At 44.4% G+C, this 10,985-nt stretch overlaps 1 protein-coding gene across 1 annotated transcript in view; it reads left to right on the top strand.

Moving 5' to 3' along the window:
* Positions 1–211: 211 nt before the first annotated feature.
* The window catches only part of Jazf1 (JAZF zinc finger 1), a 303,501-nt gene continuing 292,727 nt past the window's right edge, over positions 212–10,985 (top strand). Inside the window, exon 1 of the mRNA XM_021165549.2 lies at positions 212–377. Within this exon, the coding sequence (XP_021021208.1) occupies positions 263–377 (115 nt within the window). The 5' untranslated portion in view covers positions 212–262. The remainder of the gene's footprint in view (positions 378–10,985) is intronic.

The following is a 10,985-nucleotide window of genomic DNA, read 5'->3' as shown; positions in this document are numbered from 1 at the left end:
CGGAGGTTGGGGCCCGCACAGCTGCAGGCACGCGCCTGCTCCCTCCTCCCAGCCGCCGAGTCCTCCCCGCCCCCTCCCCCGAGCTCCCGCCGCCTCCCGCTGCCTCCCGGAGGCTCGGCGCTGCGCTCCACCTCGCGCCCCCTCTCCTCCGTCCCGGGCTCGCGCTGCCCTCCCCGCGCCTGCCCCCTCCCCGGCCCCTCCCTCCGCCTCCGCGCGCGCGGCGCTCGCAGAGCCGACTCCGGGGGGCTCTCGATGTAGCACCATGACAGGCATCGCCGCCGCCTCCTTCTTCTCCAACACCTGCCGCTTCGGGGGCTGCGGACTCCACTTCCCCACGCTGGCCGACCTCATCGAGCACATCGAGGACAACCACATCGGTGAGGCCCGGGTGGGCGGGGGTCGGGCGGCGGGCGAGCCTCGGGGTGGCGCGGGCCGGGCGCCCGAGAAGGTGCGGGCGTGGAGGGCCGCGGGGCGCGGGGATGGCCGGCCGCAGGGTGAGGGCGGGCGCGGGCCGCGGGGGGCGGGTGCCGCACGCCGCTTCCGCCCGGCCCGAGCTGTCAGGCTGGCGGGAGCCGGGGAGGCGCCGCGGCGGCAGCCATTCCGCTTCCTCCCCCGCCTGCGTCCTGTCAGCGCCGGTTGCTAGGTGTGGCGCGGCGGGAGGGGGCCGCGGCGGCGACGGGCGCGGGGCGCGGGGCGCGGGGCGCTGCGTGCTCTGAGCGGCGCGGGCGCGGGGCCCGGCCTGGCGCGGCGACTGCGGTTCGGGCGGCTGCGGGCCGCGCCCATCCCTGGCCGGAGCGCCCCGAGGCCCCGGCAGCAGAGGGGAGCCCGCGGGCGGCGGGCGGGTGTGTCGCGGCGCCGGCGTTGCGGCTAGGCCGGAGGTGCGCCGGTCCCCGCGGGGCCTGCGCGGCGCGGGCGCGGGGACGCGGGGGAGGGGCGCCCTGCGGGGCCGGTTGTATCTCCCGGGACCCAGGGACCTCCTAAGTCCTGCGCCTCACGGAAGTCCTTGCATCACATTTGCACGCTCATCCCTACCCCTGCGGAGGGAGATGGGTCTGGTGCTTCTGGCTCTGGTGACCCAGCCACCTGCAGAAGGTGTGGCCGCTCCCCGGAGTGGCCTGGTGGGTGAAGAGGGCAGCCGGTTGCCTGGGTGAGGCTACCTGTGAATCGCTTCGAGAAGACCAAATGAATGCCATGGGTTCGACCATGTGGATGCAGCTCACGTTTCTGCAAAGTTGAGAGAGTAAATCACGACTGCTGTGCATTTATGCACGAATAAAATGAGGCAGAGTCTTATGCCCCTTTGCTTTGTAGAATGCTTTCTCCTTGCACACAGTGGGCGCTTAATACGCGCTAAGTACCAGTTTAGAGCAGGATTTGCTGGGCCATCCAGAATGGGAGCTAATCATGGAAACTGCAGAATGCCTTTGAAAACAGAAATCTGATGAGTAATTGTCAAGCTTTGAAATTTTTCAAAGTTTCAAAGTATCTCCTTAATAGTTTTCCCCATCTCTTCTGATAAAGGTGAGGTAAAGAACCTATGCTCTCAAGTATTGGTGGTCTGAAAAGCAGTTAAATAGAGTAGCAAAGCTGCTGAATCATATCGTGACTGAGTAGTCATAGCTAAAAGTGCTCCAGGTATAAAGTTTCTCATCATGGCTTAAACTGTAGTGATGCAACTTCAAGACGAGTTTTCCCAGTGCCTCACTGGACTCCCCTTACTCCTTAAACTAAACAGAGATGATAACAGAAAACAGTTATCACAAGTTCCATCCATTTCGTCAGTTAATTTATGTAAGTTGAATGAGTAATAATTTTATCTGGTTACTTTCTTAACTTGGGACTACCTGCTGATTGAAAGATAATTTAGTTTTAACATGAATTAAACACAATTATTTTTTACGAGTTAACTTGGAGTCAGATGATTTAGACTAGCATTGGTAAATCATAAGCCTCTTATTTTGAGTTGGCAAAAGTTTTCCCAGTATTGTGCAGCTATCTTTAAAGAGGGTCAAGGGTTTATGAATTTTCTAAAGCTAAACTTTTAAGTGATGATATCTTACTCCCAAAGGTCTAATGATTTTCTTTCAATGGTGAGAGGATTGAAAAAGAAGTTTAAATTGTTTTGGCAAGGCTAACAATTATTATACTTGGGAAATAGTTGTTCCAGCAAAGTTTTTTTGAAAAATAGATGTTATAATGAACAAACACTTGAATCCAAAGCTTGAAGAGGCTGACTGGAACTGCCGTGTGCCTCAGATGAGAAGAGGCCTTCACAGGACAGTGGGCCATGCAGAAAGAGATAGGATTGGAGCTCATGAAGAAGAACATTTGGGCTAGCTGGTGCTATATAAATACACTTTAGATGAAGAAGCAAGAGTAAACATACAGAAGTACTCATGAAAGCTCTACATTTTATTATTTATTGTCATTTACTCTACACATGATATACGATAAGCTCTATACATGAGATAATGACGGTTTTTGTTTTTTGGTTTTTTTTTTTTTTGTAAATGGTTGGTTCACTGATTTAATGTTTTAATCAGCTAGTGGCCCCATTAAAGATTCATGAAGACACCCAAGATGTATATGTCATTTTAGTTTTATTCAAGGGTCTTAATAAGTATCTTATATATCTGTAAGAGGGTTAGACTCCTTTTGAATTGTTACCATTTAATCTCTAGTCAAAAGCACTGACAGACTTTTAAAACCCGTAGTTTTCATTATTACTATTGTTTATTACTCAGATTACCCACATTAAGTTGTGAGTGGCAGTCTTTCTCATATATATATATATATATATATATATATATATATATGTGTGTGTGTGTGTGTGTGTGTATGTGTATGTATGTATAGATGTATGTATGTGTATGTATATATGTGCATGTATGTGTATATACATACATACATATATATATATATATATGCGCTTACATGGCTGCATTTTCATGTGTATGGTGATTCTGATTATTGGGCTCGTAGCGTCACCTTCAAAACACCAGTTTTACCCTGCGCTTCCAGCCACAGCTCTTGCTTTGACTTCTTTCCATTTCTAGTAAGGATCAACTTACTAGAACTGTGAAGAACTGTGGCTTCAAAGACAAAATAAATCTGCTTTCACTAGTCTTTTTCTTAAGCAGTGTTCTTCCTCCTTCAAGATGCTTCTTAAAGCCACCCGTTCTTCTGATTTGCTCTTTGCTTTTTCTCCTTTCATTTCTGTTTGTTTGGTACTGGAGCTAGGTCCTGTCTCAGTAAACACCCCAAGTATTCTAAGCCCAAGCCTTCCCCCACCCACTCACTCACATGGGTAACTGTGAAGTGCTGCCCTCTCCACTCCCCACTGTCTACACAGAGGCCTGGTCCTGTTTCCTGGAGACCAGAGAAGCTTCTCCTGGTGAGTGGATGCCCGAGTTGGTAGAAACACTTTTGGCGTGACTGTCATAAATAGGTGAGGTTAAACTGGTGACAAGGGAGCTTGGAAACACAGAGAACACTAAACTCAGCAAGAAGGTCATGCCCCCGACTCGTGAATGAACACTGTATCACTGCTGTGGAATCTGACACTTGTATCACTGCTGTGAAACCTTTTGGCTTTGGGACTCAGAAAGCAATTGTGGCCATTAGCTGGTATCATCTTTGGGTGCATATGTGAAATTACACCTGCATTTTGAATTTATTTATGTAATAGCCTAGCACTTGCTTTTTGCCAGGGACAGTTCTAAATATTTGTTGTTTGTTTGTTTGTTTGTTTGTTTTTGTGAAGGAAAACAAAACACCAGAGTTTGGGGTATCTTAAATGCTAATGAAAGAAGATGAAAAACAATTTAAGTAAATGAAAGAGTGTTGAAAGGTAGTTAATGATACAGAAGTTAGAATAAGGTACAGTAGATTTGGAGTAATGAATGTTAGGATTTTAAATAAATGGTCAGGATAGTCCCTAGAAGCTAACACAGGGGTCACAATTTTGAGAGGTGACATGAGTGGGAGCAGGGAGATGGGATCATGCCTTTGGAAGAGAGACTTGGGAATCTGACCCAATTTTGTTCTGATAGTGGTGAGGAACTAGCATGTTCAATGAACTCAGAGAACTAACTTCCCCTAGATGGCAAGAGCACACCTTAGCTGTCACTTATTATGCAGGTTTCCATTTATGGGGCTAAAATCTTAGTCACAGGAAGTGGCTTTCCCTAGCCAGGACGGGCATCTCTAGACCTAGAACATCACTGGAGTTGATATTTTTACCTATTTCCCTATAATCCACAGGTGCTTCATTTCATTGAGTAGGTATGTAAGCTATCTACTTAATAAAGCCAAAGCCTCTGAAAAGAAACGTGAGGGTAATTCCTATCAATAATGTAAATTCGCTTCCTGAGATGACTTAATATATGTTATGGTTTGAATGAGGGAGGTCTCCCATAGGTTCATGGGCCTGAATAATAGGTCCCCAAATAGTAGTACAGTTAGTTCTAGAAGGCTGTGTGACTTTTAAGAAGTAGAAGCCAGCTGGAGGAAGTAGGCCTTTGGGGAAAAGAAGGTCCTGGAGCCCTGCCCCACTTCCTGTCTGTGGTCTGCTTCTTGATTAGTGCTGCAGTGTGACCAGCTACCGCACACTTCTTGCCGCCATGCCAGACTGTACCTTATTTCTTGAGCCAAAAGAAATGTTCTTGTAAGTTCTTTTTGTCAGGTAATTTATGACAACAATAAGAGAAGTAATTTTGATTAAAAAAAAAATACTGAGAAGTGGGGCAGGTGCTGTAATAAATTAGATTATAGAAGTCTTTGGAACTAGTTTATGGGAGTCATGGGAAGACTGGACCTTTAGGCTAGAGGAACCCCACTACACCATAAACAGAGCTTAGTGGGTCATTCTGGTGGGAAGATCAAAATGCAGAGATAAGTGTGCAGAGTAGAGGCCTGAGTCAGGCATAGGACCAGAGGACACTGGCATTGCATTCTGGCAAAGAGTCTATCTTTATTCTGTTCATATCCTGAGAACTTAGACCGAATTCAAAAGTAATAGACTAATTTGTTTGGTAGAGGAAATTTCCAGGCAGGATAGCATTTAGGCTGTGCTATGGTTACTACTCACTGTCCTTCGTCTAGGGTTACAATTAAAAAGAGCAACAAAATGGAGCAGGAGGACCTAAAGAAAATTCTTGTTTCCTGAGGCAGGGAGCAGGTTTAAGGACGCAGACATGGCAGGTACTGAAAAAACTCTTGTAGTTATTAAGGAGATGAACACAGTTAAAGAAACTTCCCATTCTGCACTGGCACAACTGGGATGGTACCGAGGACAAGCTCCCTCCTAGTAAAGGCTCCATCTAATGAAAATCAGATTTATTAGAAGGGAGGGTGCCTGAGCTGAGAGTGCTACCGAAGTGCATCCCTGCCTGATGACAACTGTCCAGGAAAACGGTTTTGCAGATTCAGCAACCAACAAACACAGAGCCACTCTAGCTTTGATCCAGAGGGCCCAGGCTACATCTCAAGATGACAACAGAACTTGGCAGTGACCTCCAAATTGCCGATATTAAAGGCTTAAAGATGTAAGAGTAAGGGGCTTGGGGAGGAGGGCTGTCCTATAGGCTTTTGCCAAGATTCTAGAAGGCTGCTAACTCCAGGCAATGTGTGGAAGAATTGGCTTCCCTGTACTGAGGCCTGAGAGGCCATTGCATGAAGCTGGGAAAATGAAGTCTAAGTTGCAATGAACACCCCCCAGCCTCCAGTGTGCTAAAACTTTCAGGACCATAGTGTATCACTGAGGAAGGATTCAGGTGGCACAGCTGGCCAGGGCTACCAAGGCTCTTGGAGTCCAGGTGATTCATTCTATCATGGATGTCAAATGCCAGGTATGGAGCTGCAGAACTTGGTGGTTTTCCTGTTAGCTTTTGGTCTTGCATTGGTCTAATCTTTCCTTACTGTGCCCTACTTCCTCCCTTTTAGAATGGAAGCCCTTATGCCATTGTGTGTTGAAAGTATGTATCTGATTTTTAGATATCATGGGCTTAGAGTTAAGATAATTGCCCCTAGTCTCAGAAGAGACTTTGGGATTTGGAACAGTGTTGGGATTTTTTTTTTTTTAGGTTTATTTTTATTTGTGTGTGTGTGTGTGTGTGTGTGTGTGTGTGTGTGTGTATACCACATGTTTGCAGGTTCCCAGGTCACAAGAGAAGAGAGTGTCACGAGTGATAGTGATGTCTGATGTGCGTGCTGGGTCTTCTGGAAAGACAGCACATATTCATAACTGCTGAGCCGTCTCTCCAGCCCCTCCCCACTTTTCAGTTAGTGCTCCTGCTTGTTCATCATTTACAATGCGTTGTCACCTGTGTGTTTGCTGGGAACTCAACCAGGGCCTCACGTGTCCTAGCCCTGTACTGTGGAGCTCCATCCCCAACTCCCTGGTGGGGTGTGTGCAGTTTTCATTTTGTGTTGACCATGACTCTGTGGGGAATGGAACAGACTGAAATGTTATGGTTTGGATGTGAAATCTTTCCTATAGCCCCTGCTAGTCCTCCCAAGGCCTCAGAACCTTTAGGATGTGGAGCTTTGCCGAAGAAAGTGGGTCACCAAGAGCGCCCTTGAGGTCTTACAGTCCAGTGCCCTTTCCCATCTGCTTCTTGTTTGCTGATGTGACTAGCCACCTTATACTCTTGCCACCATGCCTTCTTCACCATGATAAGTAAGGGCTCATCAAACTGTCAGCCCTTAAATCCCTTTCCCCAGAAGTTGCTTCTTGTCAGGTATTTGATTTATTTAATTAATTCAGTAAGTTCTTGCAGTATCAGAGCAGCATTACAGTGGAGTTGGACAGTGTGTGTAGGCCTTTAGCCAGCCCTACTTCACAGCTAAGTAAAATGAAGCACAAAGGCATAACTTCACTGTGCTTTCATGGCTGGTAAGTATGAGTTATGATTTTCATTCTGGATAGATATGCAAAGCTGGGTCTGAGAAATTGGGTTGTACTCTTCCCGTGTCCCTTCCATGCACAGCTGGTCTGTTTCCCTAGAACATAACTGAACAGGAAGCAGCATAGTGAGTCCGGCATGCTTGAGATTGGTCATACACCTCTGCAGCTGTGGATTTGGACTGTGGACAGGCCACTTATGTATTCTGTGTCTTTTCTATAAGTAAAGATAACAGTAGCATCTTCTCATGAAGATTATATAGGTAAAAGACACATCTACACTATTAACTTATCTGCATCATTAAGTTTATTCCATTTGTGTATTTGTTAAATAAATATGTTTGTAACCCTAACAGGGTAGCCTGCATAGAGGCTAACAACAGAGTTGTGTCCATCTACCCTCAGGGCTGTTTGATTGCTTCAATGATGATGTGAGTCTTCAGGACATCCTGAAGAGATGTCCTGTGCTCTGTGTTGCAGCCTTTGGCCACAGTTACTTCTGTGTGGCCAGAAGTACTTCAGATCCTGGCAAAGACCTTAGCCACTATGGACCAGGAAAGAGTGGTGTCAAGGCCAGTGGCTAAGAAGATGGCTTTTCCCTTGGCCTGAACATGTCTGAAAAGACCAGCACTGGAAAGAGGCACTGTGCCTGGGACCTGTGGGCACCTTCCCCTAAGGAGTTTTGCTGTAGGGAGAAGGGATGGGTGAATGAGGATATTAATAAATGAAAGGCTTGTTGCTGCCTTCCTGCTTTCTCTGCACTCTGTGGCTTGGCAGCAAGATCTGTGTTACTCCTTGCCTTCCCAAGAAGGCTTTGGGTACAGAGCTGAAAGATTTGAAACATGTACCTTCACACAGGCACACAGCCATAGCTGCTATAGTAGCCCCCAAGTCTAAGTGCATCACAAAACAGTCTGCAGTATTTTCTCCACCTGTTCGTGTCTCCTGCAGAGTCAAATCAGCCTGTATGAAACATCCCTACTGAACATGTTTAGAAAATTTCACCATTATTTGTCTGCTTTCCTTTAGCGTACACGGTTCTGACATGTAATTGAAGTATCTGCTTACGACAAATCGGTGGACAAGTCTCCGTAGTTTGTAGAAGATGGTTTTCTTTAGAGTTCCTGTATTCTATAGATATCACTCATGTAGACCGTTCTAGAAATACAAGCTGACAGCTGTTTTCAGAGAATTCAAGTCTTACCATTGATGACAAGGAGGAAGCCTCAAGGCTGAAGCAGGTTGGTGACACTCAGAGGGGCTTTCTAGGGACTGTCTGGAAACCATTGCCTTCTGTTTAGACCAGTATCAGAGGCAGAGGCACTGCTCCTGAATCCTTGAGAAAAGATTCTCCTTCCTCCCTCACCTTTGTTCTCTACCTTCTCCCTCTGCCATTGACTCTTGCCTCTCTACCTTCAGATTTTGATGGTGTGACTATGACTATGCTAGCTATCGAAGAAGTGCTTTCTGAGTTACATATATTCATTTTATTTCACGATCATCTAATAGACAGTATGTTTGTTCACACTGGGTTGGGTAAAGTGCTGACCCTCAAATATGTATTATGGAATCTGAAAAATCAGAACTACCAATGTCAGAAATTTATGTATGGTTTTCAAAATTCCTTTCATTTTACACTCTAAATCAGAGTTGGAAGAAAATTGCATTTTCTTGGGTTCAATGAGATGACTTGGTAAGTTAAAACCCTTGCTATAGAAACCTGAGGATCTGAGTTCAATACCCAGTCTTTTTTTTTCCTCATTTTGTGACTAGGCTAACTTACAGTATGGACCAGGGCTGGTTTAGAACTCAGATATCCACCTGCCTCAGTCTCCCTGGAATGGGATTAAAGGTGGGTGCTATCACTCCCAGACCTGGGGTCGGTACCCAGAAGCCACATGATAGAAGGACAAAACTGAAAGTTGTCCTCTGAGCTCCACATGTGCACTGTGGCATGTATACATATATTTATGCTTGCATTCAAACACCATACACATACATACACACTTGCACACTTCACAGATGCATAAACATACATGCATATATGTACCACACACTTATATACTCTACAGACACACAAACACACATCACACACATACACACATATACCACAGACACACGTGCACACACCACAGACAAACATTCAGAAAGACACATAGACACACACACACCCTGCAGACACATGCACATACAAAATAAAATTTTCTTCTTAAAGAAAGTGCTAGAATGTTGAGATACTGCAGTCATTTTCACAATTTTTAAAAAGACCAGCTGCAAGCAGGGACCAGATAATGGATGCTTAGATTAAGGATAAAATCTTTTGGCAGGAGACAAGTGTACTGTCTTGGGTCACTAAATGTATATCCTGCCTAGTATTAAATAAATAAATAAATAAATAAATAAATAAATAAATAAATAAATAAATAAATAAATAAAAGACAGGCTTCTGATGGGGTATTTGGGGGGGGGGGTCTGGTTCACCCACTGACCCCTGAAGGCAACAGTTCTCAACCTGCGGGTTGTGACCCAGTTGAAGGTCTAATGACTCTTTCACAGGGGTTTCCTAAGACCATTGGGAAACACAGATATTTTACAATCCATAACAGTAGCAGAACTGCAGTTATGAAGTCAAGGAAACTAACTTATGGGTAGGGTCATCACAGCAAGAAGGGTCACAGCATAAGGAAGGTTGAGAAGCACTGACCTAAGAGCTGTTGATCATTTGCCAGGCTGCAACCGTGACCTTTCTAAGGTAGACCATGTATGTGGGGATCAGTGGGAATACTATCTATACTATATACTATATACCATATACTATATACTATATGATATAATATAATATATACTCAGCATATGTGTGATATATATAAATGGCATATATATTGCAGCTCATCTGTGGGAGATAAACTCAGACATAGTAGAGAGAGTCATATATTCAGAAAAGTAGTACCTAAATATATACTGTTGTCTACATATGAATATATGTGGGTAATATATAACAACATATATTTATATGTATATATGAATACTGATTATGTATTGCTATTGGTCAGAACATATTTTCTGTTCATGTTTTCTTTTTTTTTTTTTCATCTTTGTGGAACTCTTTTATTATGATAAATCCAGCAAAACTTTGTGCATACACATATAATCAAAACTGCCCTCCTGAAATAAACATTCAAATTTCTTCAAAAATGAAATTAAAATTTTATATTCTTTCCAAGCTACTAATACAGTTGTATTTGGTAATGTCAATTCCAACTCTTAGCATTACCTGAAAATAGTTGACCTTCTTTATAAAAGCAACCTAGTGAACTACATCAAAGTTGTGCCAAACTCTTTCTTTTGGAATTCTCCTACTCTGCAAAATTACCACGTATAAGAATAAAATTGAAACTCAAAGATTTCATACATAACTTACACACGATGAAATTCACAAAGTTGCAAGTATACATTTTATATTTTGCACTACTATAATCACAAAATGTATAAAGGTGTCATGTTAGGCATTTTGCAACTAATAACCTGTATGATGATGATGATCTAAGATTGAATGATGCTAAAAAAAAGCACTGTTTATAAAATATCTGATAAAAATATTTATCTCTATTAACATTACAACAGGAAGGTACGTGTTACCGAATTATGATCTCACAGAGGGCAGTTTTAGACAATACTCAGAGGCTCCTCTTTCTCTCCATCTTGTTTGAAGTCTTTGTTTTCAGCTCCTTCTTCTTCTGCCTCCACCTTGTTTTCATCACTCCCTTCATCTACAGCAACCTCTTGCTCTCCTTCTTCCTTTCTATCCTCTTTTCCACCATCTTTCTCCTTTCCATCTTCCTCATGCAGATCTTCCTTTCCACCTTCCTCATGATGACCTTCCTTCCCATCTTCCTTACACTGATCTTCCTCTGCATCTTCCTCAGGCTGACCTTCCTTTCCATCTTCCTCATGCAGATCTTCCTTTCCATCTTCCTCATGCAGATCTTCCTTTCCATCTTCCTCATGATGACTTTCCTTCTCATCTTCCTCAGGCTGACCTTCCTTTCCATCTTTCTCATGCAGATCCTCCTTTCCACCT

Source organism: Mus caroli, chromosome 6, assembly GCF_900094665.2.
Source record: "Mus caroli chromosome 6, CAROLI_EIJ_v1.1, whole genome shotgun sequence".
Classification (NCBI taxonomy): domain Eukaryota; kingdom Metazoa; phylum Chordata; class Mammalia; order Rodentia; family Muridae; genus Mus; species Mus caroli.
Note: the sequence above shows the minus strand (reverse complement) of the source record. Positions and strands in the feature narration are given on the sequence as shown.